The sequence below is a fragment of the Excalfactoria chinensis genome, chromosome 2 (assembly GCF_039878825.1).
Source record: "Excalfactoria chinensis isolate bCotChi1 chromosome 2, bCotChi1.hap2, whole genome shotgun sequence".
Classification (NCBI taxonomy): Eukaryota; Metazoa; Chordata; class Aves; order Galliformes; family Phasianidae; genus Excalfactoria; species Excalfactoria chinensis.
Window position 1 is genome coordinate 117,939,704 of NC_092826.1, and position 22,383 is coordinate 117,962,086.

The 22,383-nt window shown below is 43.2% G+C and overlaps 2 protein-coding genes across 6 annotated transcripts in view; one reads left to right on the top strand and one right to left on the bottom strand.

The window, feature by feature from the left end:
- Positions 1–1,171: 1,171 nt before the first annotated feature.
- LOC140248504 (prolactin-releasing peptide-like) lies at positions 1,172–7,701 on the top strand. The gene is made up of 3 exons (XM_072329297.1): positions 1,172–1,214; positions 3,538–3,706; positions 4,990–7,701. The coding sequence occupies exons 2-3, from the start codon at positions 3,559–3,561 to the stop codon at positions 5,166–5,168; spliced, it is 327 nt and encodes a 108-aa protein (XP_072185398.1). The 5' UTR covers positions 1,172–1,214; positions 3,538–3,558; the 3' UTR covers positions 5,169–7,701.
- Positions 7,333–22,383, bottom strand: part of MYRIP (myosin VIIA and Rab interacting protein) — a 220,453-nt gene continuing 205,402 nt past the window's right edge. For 2 of the 5 annotated variants that reach the window (XM_072329293.1, XM_072329292.1), the window contains 7 exons: positions 20,514–20,576; positions 15,483–15,677; positions 13,275–13,436; positions 11,570–11,674; positions 11,414–11,474; positions 10,521–10,639; positions 7,333–10,103 (listed from right to left, as the gene is read on the bottom strand). In XM_072329293.1, coding sequence (XP_072185394.1) covers positions 10,071–10,103; positions 10,521–10,639; positions 11,414–11,474; positions 11,570–11,674; positions 13,275–13,436; positions 15,483–15,677; positions 20,514–20,576 — 738 coding nt within the window. In that variant the 3' untranslated portion in view covers positions 7,333–10,070. The remainder of the gene's footprint in view (positions 10,104–10,520; positions 10,640–11,413; positions 11,475–11,569; positions 11,675–13,274; positions 13,437–15,482; positions 15,678–20,513; positions 20,577–22,383) is intronic. The other 3 variants (XM_072329294.1, XM_072329296.1, XM_072329295.1) reach the window with 2 other exon arrangements.

A 22,383-nucleotide genomic window follows, 5' to 3' on the forward strand; every position in this document is an offset into this window, starting at 1 on the left:
CTCTTCACATGCTGCTATTGTACATGATCCTAAGTAGGCTGAGTAAACTCTTGAAAACTTCGACAAGGAAGACACTTCTTTTAGCTGTTAGCAAGTGGAAACTGGAGAAAGAAAGAGCATTTCTTAGGCTTTACTTTGTGTGTTCATACACATGCACATAGAGAAAACTGCTGCATATGAATGGTAGACCTATTTTAACCAGCCACATTAGTGATCAACTCCTCCCCAGGCAGAAATAGTGGCGGTGGTGGGGTTATCCACTTAATGCCTGGATACTGAGTAAGTCAGCGTGAGGCACGGGGGCATCTTTATAGGAGAACTAAACAGCAGGTCTTGTTGCAGTATTTTCTGTTCACTCTCAGCTTGTGGACTGAGTCACATCTCAGGGCCAGCTGCTCCGAGCAGAGATTTATGGAGGTGCTCACTGCAGATGCTCAGCCTCACCAGGCACAGAGCAGGATCCTCTGCTTGCACAGACACCTGCGGCTCAGTCCCTGGTCCCTTCACATTTCAGCCTCTCCTTGGGACTGAGATGGAGGAGGGGAACAGCCGCCAACATGAATGCTGCGAAACTTGGTGGTGAATACAGCTGTTAAACAGTAGATTCTTATCAGCAAGAACTGTGCTGACACATTAGTCAAGAGAGAGAGGTAAAAACAGCCGTGCCAAAGAGACGGATGCTGTAGAAATGCAGAATTGCCCAAGATCTCAGCCTCGTGCAGATGAAACTTTTCCCTGCCACAACATTTATCCACACTTAGGCATGCTGCTGAACCAGGCTGGGTTCAATCACTCGCAGTGCCTCACACATACTCAGGCCAAGTTGGTCCTATCCATGGGTCTGATGAGAGTTCCTCCACGTATGGGGACAGCAAGAAGAGGAGCATGGCTGCTACAGGCCATGGGGAGGTGGGCTCTGCCCTGTGCTGCACATGGCAGCTGTGCTGCACCGGTTTGCCCGTGGCCCCGGCCCCTTAGCGCTACCCTTGGCTCCTGCTTTCTGCCCTGATCAATGGCTCTCTTAACAGAGCCTCACTTCTCTTCCCCTCCCTTTGTGAATTTAAATTCTGCTCTCCAGCACTGCTGACGTCCTCCTGGCCCACCTCTTGCCTCCCCCCGCCATTTCCCTGCACTATAAAAGCCACAAGCCCCTAGCAGCTGCCCTGCTTCAGCTGGGAGCAGCACATCCCGAGGAGCAGCCCTGCTGCACACAGGTGAGTGACTCCTGCTAGCTGCTTCGGCACCTCTCCCCTGTGGATTTCCTTTTTGTTTCAGCTTTTACCTTTCTCCACTAATGTACATAGCTGTGCTTAGTCCTGAGCACTTTGTCCAGTGTTGGCAGCAAAGCAGGCAGTGCTGAGGAAAAGTGGCTCTGCAGGGACGGTATCTGCTGGAGCCTGGGGCACGGTGGCGATGGGAGCCCTGCTCCCAGGCCTACAGTCACCCCACGTTTGAGCTCTGGCAGAGGTTTCCACCACTGCTTCCAAGCGTGAAAGCCAGTTGGCTTGCACTGGAGGAAGGTCTGCAGTTGCTGGTCTCGAGTAAAATGCTGCCATAGGGTTTAAGGAATTTATAGCACTTTGTCTTCTGAAGACATCCACAGTCATTTAGGTCTTATGGATCTGTAGCAGAGCTCAGGTTCAGTGTGCTGTGAGCCTGGTGCCCAGCAGGAGGGCTGAGAGGGCCAGGCTGTCCCCACACTGCTTAGGGCTGGGACTCATGGCTAGAGCTGTGAAATGGGACCTAGGGGTAGCGACTTCCTAGTGAACTTAGCTGGGAATAGAAATGAGTGCTTCCCTGTAACTTTACCACTGACTTGAATGTGCTGTAGCTTTCTCCTCTGATGGTGCTCAAAATTGCCAGACTGCTCTCATAAATGCTGCTCAGCCAAAGTGTAAAGGCTCCTTCTGCACAGGGACTGAGGCAAAAAAGGTTGGAGGAGGAAGAATTAGGGAGGATCAGAGATGCAGAGCCCCCTGATTATTTGGGCTTTGCACGTTACTCAGAGGAGAGCCACAGGCTTCCTTGAAACCCTAGCCACTCCAAGGGGCAAATAGAAAGTTTAATGCACTGCGGCACTCTGGGAAGTGTCTTGAATGGCTGATTCAGGCACAGGACCAACCGGTGGATGCTGAGACACAGCATTGCTTAGGGAAAGCTGTATGCTAAAAGTTCTTCATTATTTTTTATGCCATTTGCCACCAATGAGTTCCCAGAAAAGCTGTACACAAAACCAGTCAGCAAGTAATCCAGTAAACCCGTCTGCAGCTTTGTAAGCACACGGGAGGGATTCCTTAAGCACCTTCACTTTCGTCTCACTGAGATGTACAGCAGCTGGAACTGGTGCACAGAATGCATCCCAGGTTGTTTTAGATGTGAAGAACATTTAGTACTGGTTGCCTTGAGATATTCAGTGTAAAAAATCAGTTCACAATTCTGTTAAAATTACTGGTTAAAATCACTTTCCTCTAAGCTGCCTGCTAAGCAACTGCCAGAGTGGGGGGGGAAATGCACCTGCACTGGATGTTAGGGGTTAAGGAGCTTTTGACTTTGCATTGCAATAAAAGACATGGTCAGGTTCTCTTTTTTCTTCTGTTGCCCTTGCAGGTGCTTGGGAACAACTTGTGTCAAAAGTCTTTCATTCCTGCTCTGCCCACAATGAAAGTGAGCTCAAATTGGCTCATAACAGTGCTGAGGCAGAAATGGGGGCCACCCTTACATAGGGAACAGCTTCTGTGTGGGCACAGCCAAGAGTATCTCCTGTCGCTCTATATCTGTACATCTCTACGTGATGCTTAAGCAAGCAGTGCTTGTCCTGACTTCCATCGGCAGGGGCTCCAGACTGTCAAATGCAGTTAGATTTTGCACAAGGTAGGCTTCTGTCATTACAGCTGGGAGAAATGATGTGATGAGGCTTGACCAAAATGTGGCATAGACAGGGTGCAGTGGTAACTGGAGCCCAGCATCAGCCACCTCCTGGATGCTGTTTTCCTGACCCAGCAAGTTCTGGCAGTTACATCTGGATGCATTTACAGTGGAAACCAAACTGGAAATCACACTTTTGCCTGCTGTCTGTGAAAGCTGACGTAGGAAGATAATTCCCTTTCAAGAAGATTTTCTAATGCATGTAGATGTAAAGAGATGATTGTTTAAAATATAAATGTGAAAGGTATTTCACAGGTGGGAAAAGGGTGATGGAGATAATGGCCAGAACACACACTGATGACCAGTGCCCACGGTCATATATAAGGTCACAAGGATGGTCAGCGGCAACCTCAGGGCCAGAATTCTGTGTCCTGAGATGCTGTGCCATGAGCTTTCATGGATGATAAGGAAAAGCTCAAGCTGCACACCTTAAATCAGTAGATGGTTCACAACAGTCTTTTCCTTTAAACAGAAATACTCAGGACATCCCCAGTGTCAGCACCTCACAGAACTGAGTCGTGAAATGGCCCTGATAGGAACATGCAGTCACAATTGCCATCTTCCTTCACCTTGAGAGCTTTGATGTCCCTATGCCCACTTTCCTTCTCACAGCCTTCCTACCACTGCTGCACCATGTGGCATCTGATCCTGTGGACACCGCACCCCCAGTGGTCACCAAAGCACTTAAAGCTGGTCATCATCTATGTGCTGGTGCTCTTGGTATCGCTCAGCTTTGCTTCGAGACAGAGCAGACCTTTTAAACATCAAATAGACAACAGAAGTAAGTATGACTCTCACCTGATGCAATGTGATGGTGATCCCGTGGCTCCTGGTACAACAAGGGATCAGGGTCAGGCTGCCAGGCAGAGTTCAGCTGCAAATCCCTGTGGGTGTTTCTATGGTAAAGCAGTGGAGGGAGGTCCTGCTCTTCAATTTACACTTCTAAGAGCACATACAGATCTCAACCTCTGCCTCATAGCCCTGAGTTTGTCAAGGGAAACACTGCAATTTTTGATAAATACCAGCGAATGCACCAATGTACAAAAGACTGACAAAGTGCAAGACAGTTTATACTGACTATTTAAACAACTTATTTTCAGCTATGTTGCTTAGATCTGTGACAGTTAACATTTACTTTTAAGAAGTAATAAAGCAAGCACCAGTGGCTTAAATGTGCTTTACAGAGATCCTAACTTCTGTCTGGAAACATCACAGAATCATAGAATAGCCTGTGTTGAAAAGGACCATAAAGATCATCTGGTTTCAACCTCCCTGCTACATGCAGGGTCACCAGCCACCAGACCAGGCTGCCCAGAACCACATCCAGCCTGGCCTCGAGTGCCTCCGGGGATGGGGCATCCACAACCTCCAACATCAAATTGTCTGAAAGTCAAAATACAAGTGGCTGAAGCATGCTCGTTCAGAAAGACTGTGAAGAACAGACCTGAACGAAGGAGAGCACTGTGTGTCCCGAGCAAAAGCTAACATACAGTCCAAAGTATTTTGGGGAAAATTTTGTATTGTGAAATCTCACCTTCCCCCCGAGGAGCAATGGCTCATGGTTGAAAGTGCAGTGAGCAAGAAGTGCATGTGAGGAGTAAGGCCCATAGGCTCACAGGGGCACATCCCTCTCCTTAACAGAGAGAACTGGAGATTTGGGCAGCCTTGGTTTTTAGGTCCTTGAGTCAAAATAAAGGAACGACTTGGGATCTGATGGGCAGCGGGATGTTAAACACTGTGTGGAGAAATGTAGTAGATCTTTTGTTTGGTTTTCTGAGTTCAAGCAGCAAAACTCACAGGGGAAAATCCTGCTGCCTTCTGTGAGACTTCTGTGTGACTCGGATACTTCCTTATGCATTCCAAGTCCTGTTCCTGACACCCTTCTCTTTGGAGTGATTTGGCATTTCCTTGGGGTGGCGTCACCTCCAGTGTTGGTTCATTTTCACTGTACCTTAGTGTCGTACCTTCTCCACACCTGCTGTAGGACTAAACTAGGCTATGAAAATAAGCCAACTATGAGTGTATTCCAAAGGAAAAAAATCAACCCAGTGCTTTGAATTCCAGGCCCCGAGATCGACCCCTTTTGGTACGTGGGACGTGGCGTTCGACCCATTGGTCGGTTTGGGAAGAGGCAGCTGAGAGGCGGCCGTGGAAGCATAAGGCCTGTGAGCAGGCGCCTGGATTTCATCCTGAACGCCTTGTGGGAGCAGGAAGTGTTGGATGCAGAGGACAGTGACTGGTGATGGCTGTGTCCTGAGGTTGTGGCCTAACCTCTGCTCTTCGAATTGCCCCTGCCCTGCACCTCAGGGCTCTGCTTTTGCCTGGCAATCCCATGCTGCTCCTCAATCTGCTACTCCTGCAAGTTCCTTCAAGAAGAAACACATTCAGGGTGCAGGTAAAAGGCAAATGCGTTGACACCAGCACTAAGTGTAACTGTAGCTTTAAAAAGTGAGTATTCTTTCATCACCACCATTCCTTTCACTGAGCTGTGACGATGCTGCGCACTGTAACGTTATATTTACCCCAGATCCAAAGAGCTCCTGTGCTAGGATTTAAACTCAGCAGTGTTAGTGTACCATGAAGTGTTCCTGTCACATTTTAAAGTCAATGGCTGCTGGTATGTGAAAATAAAAAGCAATGATTGGATGAAAGAAAAAAGGCTCTCATTACTTTTTAATGTACCTGCATTAATAGCATGAAACCTGTAGCTTGTATGCAGATTGTTAACATCCGCTTGTGGGAATGCAGTCCTGAGCTACACTCTGGCCTTTTATCATTCTTGCCGTGCTGCTGAAAATACATTAATGAACAAAAAGGAGCTTCTGTCAAAGATAATTATCTTCTCCCCGAGGAAGGACAGAAAATTAAGGAATAACTGCTATTAAAAAAGAGTGCAAGGTTTAGCACTTGGGTCAAGGTAATCCCAGATATGGACACAAACTGGGAGAAGAAATCCTTGAGAGTAACCCTGCTAAGGACTTAGGGGTCCTGGCTAATGAACAATTTAATGCGAGCCAGCAGCGTGCACCTGCTTCCCAGAAGGCCAATGGTATCCTGGGTTCCATCACAAGACGGGTGGTCAGCAGGGAGAGGGAGGTGACTGTCCCCCTCTACTCAGCTCTTGTGTGGCCCCATCTGCAGTACTGCGTCCAAGCATGGGGCCCCCAGCACAGGAAGGATGTGGGGCTTTTGGAGAGGGTCCAGAGCAGGGTCATGAAGATGATCCAAGGGCTGGAGCACCTCTCCTGTGAAGAGAGACTGAAGGAACTGGGCTTGTTCAGCCTGGAAAAGAGAAGGCTCCAGGGAGACCTCAATGCTGTCTGCCAATATTTAGAGGGCGTTTATAAACATGAAGGAAACCAACTTTTTACATGGGTAGACAGTGATAGGACAAGGGGGAGTGCTTTCAAACTAAGGGGGGGGAGATTTAGATTAGATGTCAGGGGAAAGTTTTTTACTGAGGGAGTGGTGAGGTGCTGGAACAGGTTGCCCAAAGAGGTTGTGGATGCCCCGTCACTGAAGGTTCAAGGCCAGGTTGGATGGGGTCCTGGGCAATCTGATCTTGTACTTGATCTAGCAGCTGGCAACCCCACCTGTGTCAAAGGGTTGGAACTTGATGGTTCCTGAGGTCCCTTCTAATACCAGCCATTCTACGATTCTATGAAATTTGACTAATTAAACTCTTCAGAGTAGTTTTGTGCCTACTGCAGGTAGGCTTCTGCTGCTCTCCAAGAGACAACGGCCTAAACAGTCTGGTTCCCACGTTGTTGCTTTTAAGTACTTGATCCGATCAAACTAAAGCCACTCTCTGAGCACCACAAACAGTGTACGAATGGCAACATTAGTCCACATCAATAAGCCTCGTGTTGTGGCTCAGTGTTCATGTTTGCCGTGGTAATTAACTTTGTTATGCTCATTTTAGAAGAAGTGTGATTTGCAGTACGTTTAATCTTGGTAACTACTCGCAGCAAGACTATTCATATGCAGTTTAATCTACAGCACGCATCCAGAAAAGAGAGTTTACAATGCAGCTAATGAATGATGGTTAATGAGTCATACTGCAGATGACAAACTGGAGTGAACTCGTGTTCCTAGTTGTGTTTGTTGGAATGACTACTAAAATTTAATGAAGGCTGAACTAATTACAGCAGACAACTCAACTCTTGTTTCTGTTTGTGAGTGGTCTGTCAGCAAGGCATGGATGCTCCACCTCATTGGAAAATGCCCCGATCTGGAGGTGTTTAGGGGTATTTCTCCCTTCAGTTAAGCAACAGGACTTTGAGTTGCCCATCTGCATTTAACTGGGAAGGGGCTGTTTGTGGTGCACCAGTGTGGGCACGGTGTTTCCTGACCGAAGGGCACATAAATGCACACCACAGAGGAGAGCTTTTGTGTTTTCTTTATGAATCAAGTGCTTGGAAAGGCATTGTTGTTTGTTTGTTTGTTTGTTTTCTTCTCATAAATTGCTTTTACTCTTTTATAATTTCTCTTGACAATAAATTCCCGGTGAGTATGCAGATAACAACAACAAGGCAAGCTTAATATCCACTCAAACTTAATCAAATTGATCATAGCGCCTTCATTTTACCCGTTAAAATGTTTTCGTTTATAAAAATTAATCTAAATAGAAATATCGACACTACAGATTGAAATCACTCGATGGCAAAACAACCCTGTGTGTGCTAGAACGGATGCTTGTATGATTTGTTTAAAACAGTAAATTATATCTTTGCACGTATTTGGCACAATAAACGATTGTAAAAATTCAAATGCCGTATAGCAGGTGGGAATTTTTTTTTCTTTTTCTTTTTTTTTTTCTTTTTTTTTTTTCCTTTTTGCAATGCCTACACAGTACACATTTTTTTTTTTTTTTCTGTCAAAGAAGACTGAATATTTTAACATTGTAACACGATAATAGTTGCTTTTCATGCCTCTTAAGGAAAACAACCTATTCCATACTTTGTTGGCTTGTTTAAATCACACTAACAGAACGAAAGCCAAAGAGTTATTCTATTAAAATTAGTCATTTCTGCATCATACACAATATTAGTTATTATTATTAGACGAATATGTAGACCAACCACCAGTAATGACATTTCATAACACACACACCTGCGTTAACCAGAACCTGGGAATGTATTGTATACGTACACGAGAACAGTCGAGGGAGGAGGAGGAGGCTGCGTAACAGAAGATTCCTAGGCATCCTACTCTGTTTAATCTCCTTGACTGGATTGCATATATAAATAAAATCTATTTATATATATATACTTATATATTAAACAGAGCAGGCCAAACTTTGCCCTCACATCTGTGCAAACCAGTTCCAGAGAACCAGTACTGTGTGAGAGTAAGAGAAGGCGTAATTTTACCTATCGTAATTTCACTTAAACGTATGGAGCCAGATCTTTGGCAGGTGGAAATTCACTGGAGCCGTGGAGCAACACTTATGCCTCCTAGGTGGGAAGATGGCTGTAGATATTCTGACGTGTCCCTACCTATGGCTGGACAGCAGCACACTGACAGGCTCAGCTTCAAATACTGGTGGTGGATACATGACTGGAGCTGTTTTCCCAGCCATCCAGTCCTTCCTTACCAGCCTCACCTGCCCCCTATGCCCCGCTGTATTCAGAGAATTAGGTTCTGCTCAGGACCCTGTAGGTACCAGCAAAGGACAGAGGTATCTCACTGCAGGGAGGTGTTCTCTGACCCTTCATGCTGAGGGGGAACTTAGCAGTTCATGTCCTCCTTCCCAGCATGACTCACATCAGTCCAGTCTGCATATGTGTACCTGCACTGCATTGTGTGGCATATAGAAGATTCACTGGCCTCACACTTACCTTCTCTAACAAATTCCTTTGTACACCCCAGAGCAAAAAGCACTGCAAATTGGCAAGGCCCTACCCAGAATGGGTGAGAGGGACACCTTGCAAGCAGCAACTTCCCTCCTTGGCATCTGTTCAAAGGCCTTCCAGGATTTGGAGCAAATTTCTAGGGTCTCAGGAAAGGAAAGAAGAGATCTTGTGACTCAGCATCCAATTCATAGTGGTCCAGTCGCAGTGGGCAGCAGTGATAGACCCTAGGTACTATGCCACACTGGCTATGGATGGGTAAAGAAAAACACATCTGGGCTACATTTGTCCCCTTCTCAGAAAAGTCAGGAAGTGGCAGAAGGGAATCTCTTACAGGTTGCAGCCACCTCACAGCCACCAGCCACTCAGCAGAGCTCTCATCCACAGCGCTTTTACTTTCCTTCTCCAATCTTAAAGACTTGGTCAGAATTGATTCTGAACTACGGAGTGGTTGGATACCACCAAGCAGACAAAGATACCAAGAAGAACGAGACAGACAGAGGTGGTGGTTTCACAACAGTACTCAGATGTGTCCAGATGCCAGGACTGTAACCCAACAGACATCTGGTCCACATGCGCTGCGTACCACCGATTCATGGCGCACCATGACATCCATGCTCCACCTCCTCCTCCCCCCATCTTGAACAGCAGAACACACAGCTCTGGAGCTGGAACATAAACTCTGTCACAGCTACTCTGAGTGAACAGAGAAGTCTCTGCACATCACATCTCCTCCCACCTGCCTTGTCAAAACTTCCACCGGCTCCTGGGGAGCAGTTAGGTACATGGATCCTCCACTCTCACCAAGCAGCTAAAAGCAGCATACACTGCACAGAGTTGTTCTTATTGCTCGACAAGACAGATGCCTACATGAATGAGAGGCCAGCTAATGTGGATCACAGGTCTGTTTTGTTCACTCTTTCAGTATGAAATATTGGCCTATAATTGTGATTGACTGAGTGTACAAAAACATACTGCAGTTTAAAGACGACATACTTTAGTACAATCAATGGGGAGAAAAAGTGCATCTTAAAATGTGGAGCCTTGCTTTTGAAACTCAGCGTCCCTTCTAGAGTCTTGTGAGAACTTTAAGGCAGAGTTTCCTTTAGCAGACCACAATGCTGAAGACTTGGACAGCTTTCTCAGTGAGGTATCCAAACGAAGCCCTATTACTGAGGCATTGTGGGTTCTTGAGGGTCCATTTCCAGCTGGACATACACAATGGCTGTTAATTAAAGGCACTCTAGTGTACAGCCTTAGGCAGTGTGTTATTGGCAGTAGAGAAGTCAAAGTTTAGTACATCACAGCAGATCCTATAGCAGGTTCCTGGAACAGAGAGGGACAAGGAAGAGAGAAACATCAGCAAGACACAAAACAAGCCTGCTGAGGGGAGTCTGGTCCTTCTCACTTCTTCTCTTCCAGATATCTAATGGCAAACTGCAGGCACAACCACAACTTCATTTCTTTACTTTAAATAAGGATGGCACCTAATTAATTATCTGACCGCTGGCATACATTTCCCTACAGGCTAACATTTAGGAGCAAGCAGCTGCTATGAGCTGGTGGTACATACTCAGCTTCCAGCACACTGGACACATTCATTTAGAGAAATCTCAGCACTGTGTTATTTTTCTTCACACTATTAAGAGAAGTTTTGTGAAGGTGTTGAAATACACCTGCCCACGCTGGCATATCTCTAACTCTTTTTATTAGCAGCTTTAAAAGCATTTGTTTTGATTTTACCATTAAGTCCTTGGCAGTGCTTTTCCTCTCCTTAGTTCTTTGTGTTAGAGATCCTTGAAGCATGAAGTTTCTGTTATATGTTCTGACAGTGGTAATTGGAGACCCATCTATTTTTTCACCTGGGAAAAATACAAAGAGGGAGATTTTTTTACTGAACAGACTGCATCCAAGGTAGCAATAGACCTGAAGAGTCGCAGCTTATAGAGAGAGAAAACCTCCCCTAAGACAAATAGGAAAACGTGGATTTAATTTCAATGGGAAACAGCATGCTGCGATACTGGAAGTTTACTAAAGTTTGAGGCCATGTCAAATACTGGAATGACACACGAGTAAAACAAGGTGAAGCAGGATGTAAAACTGTCAGAGATACAGGAAACATGGAAGAAAAGACCGCTGTATTTTACAAAACTAATTCACAGCCGTACTCTAACATACCAGCAGCATCTCTGAGTCGGGCAACATGGACCAAATTGGGGAGGCACAGTTATTAAGGAAGCAGCTGTAGGCTGTGAAGGGTGGAAAGTTGCTAGTAGCAATCAGCCCTATGAATGCCTGCCTCTCACAGCCTAACCCTGCGTGCTCAGCAGCAGCAGCCTGACTTCTGCAGGACAAGAATTCAGCAGGTCGCATTTGCTTTTCCCAGCCTTTTGCTTCTGCTCCCGGTAATTTGCTACTGTCGTACCATCTGCTGAAAGAGGGAGTGGTGACGTTTTATGTACCCAGTGTGTATTTTATTTTTACAAGTGCAACAGTAAGTGAAGAGGGCGGACACATCTAGGCTTTCTCTGTTCATTTTATATCTTAATCTTGGCCCTATTTTGTTGAATTGTACGTTACATTGAAACTTCTAAGGAGGGACTACAAACGTAGCATAGGTAACAACTTAAGTGCACCTTTTATTGGTGGAGCTGGAAGTTTCCTCCTTTGCTGTCTTGAGGTGTCAATAGTATGCATCTGAAAACAACACAAACGCATTACTCAACTCCATTATGGAAAACGAGGCAAGACTTCCCCAATGTATTTTTGAATACTACATAATGTTCCGGCACCTGGTTTGTTTGCTTTTGATCCCGTTTCCTTGTCAGGCGAACACATGGAGCCACGTTCAAGCCTGCAACAGTGAGAGCTGATATTCTGCTCTCAATATCTGAAATCTTCAAAGAAAATAAGAGAGAGAGAGACAGACAGATGGGGAGGGGGAAAAAGAAGTTTGAAAATTACTATGGATGCCACCACTAAAATATATCCCTCCCCCCAGTCACATCTTCTTTAATCAAAGAATACAAACAGATGGCTGAGCTCTTCAGCAACTCTGACACTTTGCTTTCCTGTATACTTTAGTCCTGATGTCAAAAGGGGGTTAATTAAGATGAAGGGAAAGAGCAATCCAACCTACCGTGTGACTCCAAGGAAAAAGTATTTTGCTCCTTGTGAGGAAAAGAAGAGAGAATCCCCTGCCTGCCATCTCCTGGTTACTGCTAGCTATACTCCCAGATTCATTCAAGCTGTGTTTTTCAGAGGCTACATTCAAATAACTACTGTCTGGGACACATTTTGTAATTCAAAAGTAATTTCAAGAACACACGAAGTACATCCTCTGTCACAAAATGCAAACGTCTCACCTTGAATATTTGCTGTAAGTAATATGCATGCATGCTAAACACAAACATGCATAAACGCAAGTACCACTGTGTAAACACAGTCAATGGAAAACAAGCTGTTAGGAGTAATAACAGGCCAGGGAAGCAAATGTAGGGGGAAAGTAGGCTGATGAGTGTCAGAGAGACTCAAGAGAGTTGCTGGCTGCACACCTGAGGTGTTTATCCTGCAGAAGGCCTTCAGTCCAATTGCATGTTATCTTTTTGTCCTCCTGATCTCATCACTCAGGCCTCTTCCCTCCTCTCTTCTCACCTCCATTAACATAAGTAGCAGAAATTACTGACCAAGGCCAATCAGGCCACTGCTGGTGTGCCATCTATTTATTTCAGCACTGCACTTGTGACACCAGGAAGGTGACAAACTGAGGACTTTGGGCACACTGAGCAAAATAAACAGGCACCCTCCTGCTGAGGCTGTAAGGGGCCTGCTGGTGGGCTTCCTGTGGCCCAGTCAAGAAGCACTGCAGCACACTGCTACCCACATGTGCACTGTCCCATACGGCCTGGCAGCCATCTCTTGTTCAGCTTTCTGCACCAGGTCTTGAAGTTCTCCTTGCAGTCCCAGACTTTCTGGAAGTCACTATAGAGACACTACGCCACACGGCACAGGAGCCTCTGCCTTTTGCTGGGCTGTGAACGGCTCAGCAGCCAAATTCCAAGGCAGACTTGCAAGTGCTGAGCTCTGCCCTTGGCCTTTTCAGGTAGACCAACCCTGGCTTCTTTGTAAAGTGCTCTACAATCTGCTGATTATAAGAACTACCCAAGGCTGCATTTGCAGTCAGACAGCAGCCACATGCATGACAGCACACCACATGAGCTCTACGGGAGCGAGGAGCAGGGACAGAACTACAGTAACATGCTGCTGAGCTCCTGTCTGAAAACAAGCTGGGGGAAGAAACAAATACAGCACATCTGTCTGGGCTGAGCGACACGTCTCAGCTGTGCTTTGCTCAGCTCCTGTGAGGCAGTCATGTATCCTTGGGCTGAGAGTTTGCTGCTGTACAAGAGAATATTGCAAAGAATTGTGCTCAGATGGAAGGGAAGAGATAGGGAAAGCGGCATGAAGCGGCGAGTGGTGAGGAGCTGCCATCCTCACCTGCAGCTCTGCATGATGCACCTGGGCAGCTGCAGTGGCCACCTGGTCCTCCAGCTCAGCCAGCTCAGATTCTGCTGTCACGCTGCTGATCTGCCGTGCTGCATCCTCCAGGCTGGTCAGCTGCCCCTCCAGGCCATACACTGTGCCAGCTGTCAGGTACACCTGTGGGGGCAAGGGGGGCAGGGGCAGTGATTTCTGTTCTGCGAGCACAGAGGTTCTCCATGACACCTCTGAGCTCCCCTCCTCACTAAGTCATTGCTAGTAGGTACTGGCAGAAATAAATAGTTCAGGAATAATCCAAAACCACACATCATCTATAAAGAGAAGGGAGGAGACTGAAGAAGCTGAGCTCCAAATTCCCTTGATGGGATGCCAAAACAGCCTTGTTCTGGATTCACTAGCAAAGAAACTTAGAGATCTTCCCTAAGAACAACTTAATAAGTTGACCCACCTATGATATTTTCCATAACTGAAAGAAAAGATTTCATTTCCCATTCTGCTACTCACAGCACTAATTCACGATACGCTGCGTATTATGTGTTTATTTTATTTCATAAAGAAATCTAAGATACAGCTGAATGGAGGTCCTTGGTTTATAGAAAAGGGTAATTTTCAAACACTAGCTTTGACAACTGTGCTGACCTATGTCAAAATACTACTCTTTCTGCCTATTTACTGGATAGCCAAAAGACTGTTTCCATGAGGCTGGTAACAGGACAGTGGAAATGAAGTGTATTTTCTCATTTTTCCCACTGGCAGTTTCACACACTCAGTGTGTGTTACTATAGCAGTAAAGGCTGCAGTGCTACAAAAAGACCGTGAATTAAACATACTCTGTAGCAGACTTCATGGCTCAAGGGGCAAATAAATAGGATCAGGAGCAGATCCTTGAGTAGATAACTTCCCTACATTCCCTGCAGTAAAATGTACTCAGAACAAATAAGTGATCTGACTTAACACCTTTGCTCAAGTACTTAAGAGACAGACGTGGACCGTGAATTTAACATGATGATTCAAATATAAATATTCCTGCTTTTGTGGGTTTTAATTATTCTTTCCATTTACTTCAGTGATGTGTCTTTGTTGGTGCAACATACAACAGCCACTTCAGATGAACAGGTTCTTGTTTGGATTTATCTATAATATCTAAAAGCTCAGAGAAAGAAGAAAAGGGAACAGTGTAATAAGAAGTCTCTTCAGAAAAACCCTCCAAAAAACAAAGAAAGAACGTCAATGGTGTTTTTATAACTCAGTCACTCTCTACATTTACTAAGTTTCAATTTTATCGACAATTTTCCAGCTTGATCTAAATAGAAGGTTTTCCTTAATACGAAGATTCTCTTTACCTGAACAACCATTGCATCTCCAAACAGCAATGGTGTACTTCCAGGTCTCCACTAAGAGGAGGAGGAGGCTTCCAAGAGGATGTAGTTCATGCATGTGTGCCCCCATCTGCATTGGGAAAAGTTCTGGATTCCTGAATTTCTTAAGGCTCTTTAAATCTGTGGATGTGAGGTACTGCAATCTTGACAGCATGCACTTTTGCCATCTACTTTCAAATCCTTTCTGGAGCAGAGAAGGATGTGGTGTGGGGACACAGCAAGGCTGAGCTAAGCCTTATTAATGAACACCACAGCAAGCAGTGCTCTGCCTCAGCATACAGTATCTTCTCAGTGAGAAATGCTTGGACCGAACACAACTGGAGGCCACAGCACCACAGATGTCAAATAGTCAGAAGGACATAAAGGATTGCTGGAGCTTAAATGAGTAAAAAATGCAGCTCAGATAGTTTTCAATGCAGTTTCTCGTAAGAAGAGATTCTGTCTTTGAAAATCTTCTGAGGGCTACAGACCTACAGGATGTGCTTTCTTTAATTGATCAGGATGCTGTAATAGACTCCTATTATGTTATTATATTATCCTCTACCTGTGAGATCTTTAGAAGCTCCTAAGGAAAGGAAAACCCACTGAGATGTAATGAGTTACACAGCACATCCCCTCTCTCAAATAAATACACACTGAAAAAAAGGAACACGTAAGACAGCTGAGCAGCCCTTTGAAATAAAGATCTTTTGTTCTGTTGGTATATTTGTTTAGCAACACAGGACTAATTCATACCACAGGCTGATGCTGCCTAAGCACTCTCTCTTTCCAGCTGCTTCACACACACACACACTACACCCGCTCACGCACTGATTTGTGTTCTTACATTTTCTTCCAATGTGGTGAGCTGCTCGTCGAGTCGGATGGGGTCGGTCCCCAGTGGAAATGTCCCTCTTCCCTTGTCCTGAACATCATCTGGGAAATCACAGGGACTGGTGGATTCTGCTATCAGCTCTTCAGTGGCGTTGATGACTTTCAGGACCTCTGTAGATATGTTGCAGAGAGAGACAGCAGAATACTTCTGTTTTGATACAAGAGTAGAGAGAGGAAACAGCACTATGTTAGCACAGAGGAATATTATATAGCATGGTTTTGCTTAAACCTGTAGGTTTAAAAATGCCAAAACAATACACCTGGCTAGTCGCTGAGGCACCTATTTCTCCCTTTTCAGCACATGCACACGAATACAGCAGACAAAATAACACACATACACAACTATTCCACAACAGTTTCTACTGGAGGGCTATTCCAAACCTTACGTGAAAGGAACATACCCGTATCTAGCTTTAAATTCCAAGTCAGCTAGATACAGCTATTTTTGCAATAGCTTTTAAAACCGATTTTAAACCACAGTCTTCTTTTTTGGTTGCAGGCAAACAGATGTGGAAGCATGTCTCCTTATCTACAGGAGCCGTCCTACCGCAGCCACAAACAGGGGAGTGCAATCTGCAGCAGCCCTGTGAGGACAACAGTTTATACGGATGATTGCTAGGAATTGTATGATGGCCCCAAAAAAGAAAGGTTGAGCTATAAGCACATAAATATTTGTTAAATAAACTATATCTAATACCAAGGAAAAGCATGCAGTTTAATCCATGTTCCAAAAACGTAATAACCAAATGTAAGCCTTTTTTCTTCATCGGTGTTCCTGATTTGCAATTGGTTACTACCCATCCCGATTCAGATGATTCTTACAGAGCTTCAGCCTTCAGCACAAAACTTCCAATGGCAACAAAATTTCACCTGATGTACCCTCAAGCATCAAACTCAACATCTAAACCATACAGTTCGGTGATTAAGGCAGTCTTTTGAAGCCAACACAACCACTATCACTGAATTTACATGTAATACATACAGTCCTGCTTTGCCTAAAGGTGAGGGAAATTCCAACCTAAACTCAGTTAATCCCTCAAATGCACATATGCTTATGCATGTGAATGAGGGACCCATCCACCTATACACTTTGTAATGTAAACGTTATAGTAATCAATATTTCAGATTGTCCTCTTAGCAGGATATGGGAAAAATAGTGTCATTCACAGAAACACTGGGGGATTGAACTGGAAAACTCATATTCTCTTTCCTGCAGTTTGCTTTTCATTTCTATGTTAGATAAGACTTTCACTGAACTACTGCTTCTTCAGCAGCGTGTGCTCAATTGTCGTATACTAGTACGTTAAGGCATCCTTAGCACTGTTCCTTCTCTGAGTTACAAGAAATAATTGGACACATGAGATTAAAAAAGAAAGAGAACAAAGCAAATACTGTATGCTACTGCATACAGATCTTTTGCTTGTTAGGACAGCTGTGCACAAGGAAGCCTAGGACTCTCTTATGGAGAACAAATACTTGAATCCCATAAATAGCTGACTGTTTTTTTTCCATTTATGTTCACAAGTGCCAATTAGGTTAAAAACAGATCAATAATTTTATAGGATAGAGGAGGAAATCAATGCTACTTTATTACTTGCTTTTACAAGTACCTAATTCTTATTCTATTTTATCAGTAGAGAACAAGACAGAAGAAAGGCCAGACACCGCATTTTCATCATCATCTACATTTTCTTCATCATCTTTGCTGATGTGTATTCTCCATTTCAAGAACTGTAACCTCACTTTAGTGTTCTTTATTTCTTTCTTCTTTAAATTATCCTTTGTAGCTAATGATGGATTTCCAAAATGGATTAAATCTAATTAGAAAAAGGTTCCTTACACCAGTATCAGAGAGTACATAGCGGCACTTATTACGAAGTACTGCATAACAGGGTTATTATTTTCCAGGTAAATGTTCTTTGATAGGAATCTTTATGAAATCAAGACTTTGAGTAAAATACCCTACATTCTCAATATGTATGATCAGGAGAAGAAAAGTTCAGCAAGAAGCAAATACAGATTTTAGCTTTCATAGATTTCTGAGGTAAGCTGTTAGTGGCAAATGCTGCTTGGCTTTTAAAACCAAACATCTGCATCACATTAAATGTTGCACAAGGCAGCTAGATGTATGTTTATAAAGTGCATGTCTCAGTGAACGTATTTTGATCCTGGCTTGCAGGTATCTAGGCATAGGAGTCACAGTTACGGCTTTGATTTAAGCTCGTGAAACTTCTACTTTTACAGTGTGACAAGGATACAGCACTAAATATCACAGACAAATAACCGGGACATTAAAAGCAACCTTCCTTAGAGTACCTCTGACAAGCAGATCTCACAAAACTGAAGAGCATGAGCAATATTTTGAAGTATTTACACTTAAACTTTGTGGAAGTTCTGTGCTAAAGGCTATTCAGAAGTCAGCTTTGCCTCGGGCTGCGTGCTGAGAGACGTAAGAAAAGATCAATGTCATGCTTGAGGAAGACATGAAATAAACATGTCGAGCGTTCAGGAGTTCTCGAACTGGAAAAACTGTATACGCAGTTCATGTTTTCGCTAATGTGTCTATTTCTTCTTCAGCAGCTGTCAAAAGCTGTTTGAATCACTCATGTATGGTAACAGTCAGCTTGCAAACACAGTGAGCTACTCTAGGGAAAATTATTGAATGCATGCATGTAAGGAAAAAGGAAAAAATCAGGAATTTTGGTGTTTCACACCCCCTCTCTCCATCCATCACATCAAACTTGAGAGTTCTGAGATTCTATAAAAATAACTTTAAATTCACAGACACGCGTACCAAAATCATCCTGGTAGGTGGACATTTCAAATTGCTATAAAGACCTTTGGCTGTCTAATTTATCTTGCCCATGCAATAAAGGTCACTGTTAACACCCACAGGGCATTCAAAGAGACAGCTAACACGCCATGACAAAGTCTCTCCTATCTGTCTTGTTGAGCAAAGAATACAGATGTGATATACACAGACAGCAATCTCTATTTACAAACAGCTAGCACAGAAAAAATAAGCACAACCATTCTTCCTGAAACACTGCAATGCATTCTGTTTTCATCTGCGATACTGCAATAGGCAGTTAGTATCGCTCTTCTCAAATTAAATTGATATAAAGATTATTCAAATTTGAGTGTATGCACCATTTATGAGAATCTCATTTTCTACTGAATTTGAGATTAAGAGCTTAGTGGAAAGAAGAAAACATCCATTTGTCTCTTTTTATGATAATTAATGCTCAGGCTTACAAATGTAGACGCCATCAAAAGGAGAAGCTCAGGTCCTTCAGTTCTTTGTGGAAGAGCGTTAAAACCAAAGAAATACTAAAAAAAGTGAGTGTGCAAACAAATACACACATATGTGTGCCTGCATGTTTTGCATAAAACTATAAAAGCATCACATGAAACATCTTTTATTGTCATTTCCATCAGTGCTTGTACAGATGTTTCTGTGGTCTAAGATAGCCCTTCCTGTCAATATTAAACTATTGTTAAGCTCTGTTACAACTGCTGTGGAAGGCAGCAACTAGTTATTCCTTAAAGCACAACTGACATCAACAGATCAAGAAATAGAGCAAGGGGAACTTTCTTTATTACTAAGAGTCCTGCCAGTTTTGATCATGTCAGCTGCACTGCAGCTATATTCAGCTCCAGCCTCAAGTCTGTTTCTCAGTCAATAGGCCTCACCTTCTTCATGTGGGGAGCTTGTGGGGCTGTGGAGAAGTTTGGTTTTGCTTCTGGTTCATTCATCATTTCAGGGTAACTGGACTGAATACAGACTTGAAAAAACAACACCAGAACCCAGATCTGCCTTTTCCCTTCTCTGAAGCCTGTGGGAGTTCACTGTAAAGCTTTGAGAAGGCCCCAAAAAGCCCACCAAAAGTTTGTCTTTCTGCATGGGCAAGCAAGACTGGGGATACTGGCTACATCATGCTGTGGGAAGAACAGAGCTACCAAGGCCCAGCCATCAATGGCAGTCAGCAACCCTGACATTCAAAAGGTCTTTTGGCCTAAAAGTGTGTTGCAACCAATCAACACCACAAAGACTGGAAAAGGAAGCTAAAATTCCCCTTGAGAATGAAAGGAAGACAAGTGCACAATAATAAACTATGCTATTAAGAAATAACTCTTCTATTTGAGACTTCTTACCTTGACTTTAGTATCAATATCCTCATTTAGCACTCATTTAGAAAAGGAAAGCTGAATCATTGTACACAATTGCCTATTTTTCTCTTTTTGGTTCTGCAAGGTAATTATTGATACTACACTGTAGCTAATGAATTAAATCTGCTGTCCTAGCATGCATTTTAAAATACATGGTAAGTATACATTTATTTAGTGAACAAAACAAAAATATGCTCTAACACTTTGTTCTTACAAACTGAGACTCAAACAGCACAGAGTATGAGATCTGTTCCCACCTAAAAGAGTGATAAGCAATAGACACTAGCAGCAAAAAAGAGAAAGTGTCTATGCGCTATAATGAATTCAGGGTTTTATTCACTTTTAAACTGGGAGCTTAGAAAGAGTTTCGGAGACTACTGTGATCCGGAACTGCCAAAAATGTATTGCTGAAATCAACTTCTAAAGTTTTCCTTTCCAATTTTGTAATAGATGTGACTATGAAGATGTGGGAATATGAAGATAATACACATTATGTGTGCCCTCTGCTCTTTGCTGATAAAAGCGAATTTTCTCATAATGAAACCAAATAAGAGCCAGTCTGCTTCAAATATCTACATCATGCTCATCACTCCCGTCATAACATAGGTATACTTCTGATTAGAAGACCGTTTTCTGCAATGATCATTGAATCTAGTCAAGGGTTTGCTATTTCAGGCCTGACATTTCTAGAAAAACAATGTGAATTCGAGAATTTTGCTTGGGAAATGAAGAAACCCTCAATATCACTTTGTAGCATCTCTTACGTACTATGTAAGAGATGTCAAAAGACACAGACAAAACAAAGTGCTCTCACCTGCTGCAATACAGTGGATAAAAACTGCAGCTTTAAGTGAAGATCAAAAGCCTTTTGTTTTTCCTAGAGAGTGGGAAAGCAGTTAAATAAGAAGGCAGAAAAGTTATGTCAATATCTGCAGAGGTTAATATTTATAAAGCTTCAGACTTAGAACTTTGGGATGAGCGCAAGGACAAAGAAACTAACACAGGAATACAGAAAATACTAGGAAGTATTGCCCTCATTACTAAAATATCTAAAACAAAGCAATGTCTAATTTATTTTATATTCAAAATAACCGATCTCATTAGGACAGATTTTGCAAATAACAGTTTTTTCACAGAATAAAGCAGAATGCAAATATTGATTTCTACCCCCTTCCCCCCCAGAAACAGGAGACTTCCCCCTATCAGCCCCCCACTAGCAACAGGAGACTTTTGCAGCAGCGCTAAGAAAAGTCAGCCATCTCTTCGATTTCTGGATGCTGTGTGTGTTTCACATTACAAAAGGGAACGCACTCTGCTTATGCCAGTTACTCATGCCTGAAACACTTGTGCTTAATTGAGATGCCTTGTGCCAACTCACTTCTTAACTGCTTACTGCATTCCCTCTCCTGGAGTTCACTGTCCCAAAACAAACGCATAAAACCCTTCATACTACCACTCTCCAGAGTCAAGTCAGGAGGTTTACCTTAATCTCCCTAACTTACTTAAGTCTGCTCATGAGAGACATGCCTTCCCCTGACTAGCAGCTAGCGATCCTGTGGGATACCTCAACACATCGCAGATGGACAAGAAATCCAGACATAGGCAGCTGCATCGAGCCCAGAAGGTGTCAGAATTGGTGGATCACAGTCACTGTCCATTATTTAAAACTTAAAAAAAAATAATAATAAATTATAATTCTGCTTTTTGAAGCAACTATTTTGCTTGAAATCAGACTCAGATTTTGACAAAATACACTCAGAATCAACTTAATTTTGCACAGTGAAAATCAATAAGTAATATCTGGGAGAAATCTCATGAACAGCATTTGTGTCCAGCAAAAACTAGAACACACACTCGACTTCTATGTCGAACTGAGGATTTAGACATTTACTCAGGTACTGATCAAACTGCTTTCTAGGATGCAATTCTTGGCTGTTCCATGAAATGCAGACCTGACCCATTATTTGCTTTTTTTTTTTGCTTTCTTTTAATTGGCTATGGGATTAGTGGGGGGAAAGAAAAAGATCCCTATGGCCTTTCATTATGCAGCTGGGATGAGCAGGCTTTTTAGGGGTCTGCATACTGGTAAAAGACCACAGACTGCTTCTGTAACTTAATAAGCACAAAGCATTACCTATAAAAACAAGCATGCTGTGGGTTTATATGTGCTGTAGAGTCCGTTTTAGGCAATCACAGACTGAAATGTTGAAGATGGTTGTGCTGAGATTCTACAAAAGTTTAAGTCATAAAATTAGCCAGTGTTAATTAATACTCGTTTAAACCCTCAAGTATCATACATGATTTAAACAAGTATCTCACAGGTCAGCATTTTCCATCTTGTATCTTAAAGGCAAATGTACAATGCAAAAGCTCAATTGGAAGGAAGAACTGAAAATCCATGGATGTCCAACTTCAGCTAACTCTCCACTGAAGACATAAGGTGTGCCAACTTTTCTCATTGACAGAAGTCTTAATATACTAAGTATTTTTAAAGCATCGTATAATCATTGTGATTACATGAGATTCCTGGCTTCCACTAAAAAACACAACTCTAGACTCTTAAAGGTGTAGACGTAGAAAACAGATTTTCATGAGCACAAAGTACTCAACTGCCAGTAACTCAACAGAAGATGCATGCTTTTTGAAATCTTATTCTGTTGGTCAGGTGTACTGTAATTAGTAAT

What these genes read in the sequence shown, in the direction of transcription:
- LOC140248504 (XM_072329297.1), top strand. Translation starts at nt 3,559, where the DNA reads ATGTGGCATCTGATCCTGTGGACACCGCACCCCCAGTGGTCACCAAAG. An exon ending in ACATCAAATAGACAACAGAA is followed by an intron (nt 3,707 to 4,989) that starts GTAAGTATGACT and finishes TTTGAATTCCAG; the next exon opens with GCCCCGAGATCGACCCCTTT.